We start from the raw sequence: 5464 nt of genomic DNA, 5'->3' as shown, positions 1-5464 counted from the left end.
TACCACACCGATACCCTAACGAATCAAAACGATACCGATCCAAACTGAATTTCTGTCGCATCGCGCTAGGGGATTCTAGTAGTTATTACCTAATACATATATTTGTTATTGTTAATAACTAAAACAAATCAGCCCATCCCATTAACTTATCTCATCGGTCAAATGTATCTGGGTACCACGTGCAACTTTATTGTAAAGGGGCAAATGGTAAATATTGTAACTTAGGGTACTCAAAAAGTAACTTGGGTCAAAAATTGACTTTTTAGCCTATCGTTACAAGTTTTAATTAAACCGTATATGCAAATAAAACTAGGGTGTAACAATTTATTTCATATAGTAGTAATTAACACACAAATAACCACGGTAGTAGGAACACATAATTCTCATTGTTACACACTTGATCAAACATAAATAAATAAGAATTCAACTTTTGAAGTGAATCATAGGTATTGCTTAAGGTAATCTTCCACTGTAGTGTATTTGATATCTGGGTAGAGACGACAAGCCTCTTCAGCATCATCTCCGATTTCAAAATTCGCCAAACAGCCTTCGTAAAAGAAATGGTAAAAATGACTCATCCCGGCCTGCACAACATAGTCTTTCTCTGCAAGTCCCCAACACATGATGAAAACTATTTTTTAGTTACAAATTGCATATTTTCATGTTACATTTGGCTCGGGATTGGATACCTTTTAAGCTATCGAGAAACTGTTTTTCGGAGAGAGATGATTTCTGGAGGACTTTGCCGAGGAGCTTCTCCCAGATTTCCACAACTTGTCTTTGTGAAAGAATGTTTGCTGGAGGCCTGATGTAGAGCGTCTTGTTAAGAGTGCGGGGATCGTCTATGGTTTTGATGGTATATGCTGCTATGTCATCTTCATCCACAAATATTGCTACAAAACATCATGTCGTGTTACATAAATACATTTAGTGAGAGTCCCTCGTGCGTTGCCGCAAGAATTCGGTATATACCCAACTTAAGAAAGTTACGTATCCGCGCGAAGTGGAGGGAAATTTGGTCGGTATTGGTACGGTTCATTACCCGTTACTGGTGTCGATCAATATAGCAATCGAAAGAGGAAACTCAAAAGATAATTTCATGATATGCCAAAAAGGATATTAACACTATATTACATCTATCAATTACCATAAAAATGAACACTAGTACCGGTTCCGATAATATCGATACTAGTATCGATGTTGGTATCGGTTCGGTACGTCACGACATCAATACGGTTTCAACACTCGTTATATCTTACAACACAAAAAATACTCTATTTTGAATACATCTTCGTAAATGTTGAGAAAAACATAAACACCGTTGCGTATTCGACCTTTTTGAAAAAAATTAACGTCAGAGAAATTTAAAGTAAAAAAAATTAACGAACAAAGTTATCAGAGAAATTTAAAGTAAATAAGTTAAATAGAACAAAGTTATCAGAGAAATTTAAAGTAAATAAGTTAAATATGTATATATATTTTATAATAAGAGGTGAAACAAAAACTTTAAAAAACCGTTAGTGTGCTCGTGGTATCACCAATGTTTTTGAGTAACTTGTTATAATGTTAAATTAGATTATAAAATGGTCAAAAAAAAAAAAAAAAAAAACAAGTGAAACGTGTTTCTTTTTTTCTCTATCTACCAACAAAAAAGACATCTTTAGTAAAACGGTCAAAAAAACGTAAGTGAGACGTATAAATGACCTTTGGTTTAGTGGTATTAAAGTGTGATAAGACTTTGCGTTTTAAGTGATGAGGGTTTAATTCCTATGTTGGACACAAAATATGTAGTTTAATAGTAGAATTAAAGTGTGTGTTATTGTTCTTAAAAATAAAGGTTAATTAATGCATTAATGCACAAATATGGTAGCTAGAATTGTTACGACTTACATTTCTGATTGCCGTCTCCGAACAAGACTACGGAATCCCTTGAAGGAAGAATGGTGCCAAATTGGCACAGCCCTCCGACAAAGTAGCCAGCAAAGCAATTAGCGGATACGTAGGTGAAAGGGATCCTAGCATCTTCAATGGCTTTTCGAACCACCATTTTTTCATCAAATGTTTCTCGTCCTGGTTCAATTGCATCTGCCATTCTTGCAGGATCGGTACCAAACTCTGATGGCAAAAACCGCTATTAAATCATAATAAAATGTTAGTGCAATTGGTCAAAACTTTACAACAAATAATCAACACTACACACTATCACTTGTTTGAGAAAAAGGTTAGCTCAAAAAAAAGAAAAAAAGGTTTCCAACCCAAAAGGTTGTAGCAAACTTGGTGACCAAATTTTAATCCGTTGCAAATTTGTCCATGGGTGTAACTGAGGTAAAGCACTCGTGAACTACTCGAGATCGGCTTGCTATAATCATAACTCGAGTTGAGCTTAAACGAACTCAAGCCTAAAGTCTAAAAGTAAGCTTGTTTAATAAACAAGCACAAGCGTAAACATCAGTTATCAAGTTCAAGTTGGTTCGCGAGCCTAAACGTGTATTATTTATATTATTTTTATTTAATTTATTAAATATATATTTGTATAACAAAAGCTATTATAATATACACACACACACACACACATATATATATATATATAGTGAAAGCATAAAATACAATATTCCTTAACATACGAACGTGCGTAATTTCATATTGTATGTTAAGGAATATTGTACGTTAACCTCCCTATATATATATACATATATATATATATATATATATATATATATATATATATATATATATATATATATATATATACAGAGAGAGAGAGAGAGAGAAGAGGGGGGCTGGTTATTGTACAAATTGCCTTAACGTACGTTGCGTACGAGATGCGTTATCAACATGCGATTTTTTTTAACATGTGAATTTTATTTTTTTAAACATGCGAATTTTTTTTAACATGCGATATTTGTTTTTTTCAATATGCGAGATTTCCTTTCTGAGGTTATAACATGCGAACTTGCCATAACGTACGCTTCATACGCTAAGTCATTTTATACGATACACTTTCTGGGCTATACCTCACCAATCAGATTCCCGTTTCATAGCGCGAGGGAAACCCACTAGTTTAACTTATAATGTATAATTGCTTATATAATATTTTCTATGATTAATATATATATAAGTATCTAATTTAATACAAGTATCTAATATTACTATAAGAATAAGAATGCTTTATTTTACTTAATTTAATATAAGTATCTAATATTACTATAAGGGTAAATTGGTAAATCTACATGGATCATTAATTTGTAGTATTTCTCTTTAATAGCTAACGACATTAAATTTTTTGTAACTTATCTTCAAAATATATATTTTTTTCAAAAAAATAAAATAAAATAAAATAATTTAAAGTGTAGGATAAATTACGAGGTGTATAAGATAAATTACGAATTATGTAGGATAAATTTCAAAGTGTAGGATGAATTTCGAAATAGAGTAAACTGCCATTTTGGTCCCTGTGGTTTGTGCAGTTTTGCCATTTTAGTCCAAATCTCAAACTTTTTAAATCTAGGTCCCTGTGGTTTGTATTTTGTTGCCATTTTAGTCCAAATCTCAAAAACTCTAATTTTTTACTGTTACAACATCCTTTTTTTGTCTTTTTGTGCAGGGGTAGTTTTGTCCATTTACTTTTCATTAAAGCAATTTCTTAATTAAGACAAAAACTACCCCTGCACAAAAAGACAAAAAAAGGATGTTGGAACAGTAAAAAATCAGAGTTTTTGAGATTTGGACTAAAATGGCAAAAAAAATTGCAAACCACAGGGACCCAGATTTAAAAAGTTTGGGTTTTGGACTAAAATGGCAAAACTGCCCAAACCACAGGGACCAAAATGGCAGTTTACTCTTCGAAATATGTAGGATACTTTTGATGTGTGTAGGCAAAAAAAAAGTTAGTATGGAGGATGATAGTCTTTATGACTAATTAATTAGTCAAAGATGATAATAAATGAGATAAGTGAAAAAACTATTTAGTGTTTTACAAAATTAATCTTCTTTTTCTTCTCAATTAAATTTTATTCTCAAATGAACCCTCCCCTATATATATATTTATATATATTTATATAAATCAATTAATAAGTAACAAAGAAGCGGAGCCCGAGCCGAACTTGCGGTTTGAAAAATTACTCATGAGTCAAGATCCAACTTTAAAAAAAAACTCAAAACTAATGATACAAATTTTTTAAAAGTGAAATTAAATACTAATAAAAATTAAATGATTTAACTTTGTCACAAATCAATAAAAACTAGGGGTAGTTATAAATCCATTGCAAAAAAAAAACCAAGTGGTTGCAAAACCGTCGCAAACAAGTCCGAAATTTGTCTCATAACTTCATTCACCAAAAATAGTCGTGAATCGTTATGATTTCCTTTTTTTTTCACAAGCTCTTTAAAATGTATTCACTTTGAAAGAGTGAGTATACCTTAATGTTTCCAGCTTCTTTGATGGCTTCAACAAGTTTAAGTTGAAGTAGAATTTGATGGGTGCGGAAATGCACACCCGATATTGCACATATGACCACGTCTACTTGCTTCAAAGCTTCTACGAGACTGCGGTGATCATTAAACGAACCGACCACCAGACGCGCTCCCTGCTTCTTGAAGGAAAGAAGCATCTGGATTTTCTCAATATCAAGACCGATTTCGGGTCGCTGAAGAACATATGTCTCATGGCCTTGTTCTAAACTGGCTTTCACCAGTCTCTTCCCTAAGTATCCGGTACCACCAATGATCAAAACTCTGCTCTTTAACCCCATTTCAATTCTGTGTGTATGTATACGATCTATGACAACTTATATAACCAAGTGTTGGAAGCCTTCTGGTTGGTATAATAAAGATGGTTGTTGAAGCTTTTAAAGTCGTTCGTTTAAACGTGAAGCATCTGGTAGGTTAGTGGGCCTCTAGAAGCAATGTTATCTATTAGTCATATGTTTACGTAATATTTATGTAATATAATCCTTCAACTCAATCTTATTGTATTAAATGACTTAAATTTGTGTAGAATATTTACGTAAATATAATCCTTCAACTCAATCTTTTATATTTTATTGTATTAAATGCCTTAAATTTGTGTAGTTTTTTATATTAAATGCCTTGAATTTGTGTAGAATACGTGTATAGTGAAAACTACACTTAAAGCAGTAATTTGTTAATTTTTCACACCAAAAATGAGTCTGAATATAATTAAGTGACATTCAACTTTTCACAACAAAACTATCCAATCTTATTTTCAAAAATTTAGGGATAACAAGTTATTATATTAATTAATCCTATCCCATATTGTTCAGATTTCATTAACATGACTATTGTTCATGCATGCGTTGTCGATCAAATGACTATTTTTTTTGAATTCTATATTTAGAAGAAATATGTACAACACACTAGAGCGTCATCGCTAGGTAAAGTGGAAGAGACGTTGACGTAGATAAGGGTAACGAGGACACGTATCAAGTGTGGAAGAAACGTGTCA

General features: G+C 32.2%; 1 protein-coding gene across 1 annotated transcript; it reads right to left on the bottom strand.

Moving 5' to 3' along the window:
* Nucleotides 1–298: 298 nt before the first annotated feature.
* LOC110930108 (bifunctional pinoresinol-lariciresinol reductase) lies at nt 299–4810 on the bottom strand. Its single transcript, XM_022173333.2, has 4 exons — nt 4419–4810; nt 1891–2131; nt 690–893; nt 299–604 (listed from the first exon to the last, which is right to left on the bottom strand). Exons 1-4 carry the CDS (start codon nt 4749–4751, stop codon nt 441–443), a joined length of 942 nt encoding a protein of 313 aa, XP_022029025.1. The 5' UTR covers nt 4752–4810; the 3' UTR covers nt 299–440.
* Nucleotides 4811–5464: the final 654 nt, after the last annotated feature.

This window comes from Helianthus annuus, chromosome 3 (assembly GCF_002127325.2).
Source record: "Helianthus annuus cultivar XRQ/B chromosome 3, HanXRQr2.0-SUNRISE, whole genome shotgun sequence".
Taxonomy (NCBI): Eukaryota; Viridiplantae; Streptophyta; class Magnoliopsida; order Asterales; family Asteraceae; genus Helianthus; species Helianthus annuus.
This window is presented reverse-complemented; position numbering and strand designations above follow the sequence as displayed.

Excerpts from the sequence above, each read along its gene's own strand:
- LOC110930108 (XM_022173333.2), bottom strand. The coding sequence starts at position 4,751 with ATGGGGTTAAAGAGCAGAGTTTTGATCATTGGTGGTACCGGATACTTA. Across the intron at positions 2,132-4,418 it reads AAGAAGCTGGAAACATTAAG|CGGTTTTTGCCATCAGAGTT; the intron begins GTATACTCACTC and ends ATGATTTAATAG. Across the intron at positions 894-1,890 it reads CGGAGACGGCAATCAGAAAT|CAATATTTGTGGATGAAGAT; the intron begins GTAAGTCGTAAC and ends GATGTTTTGTAG.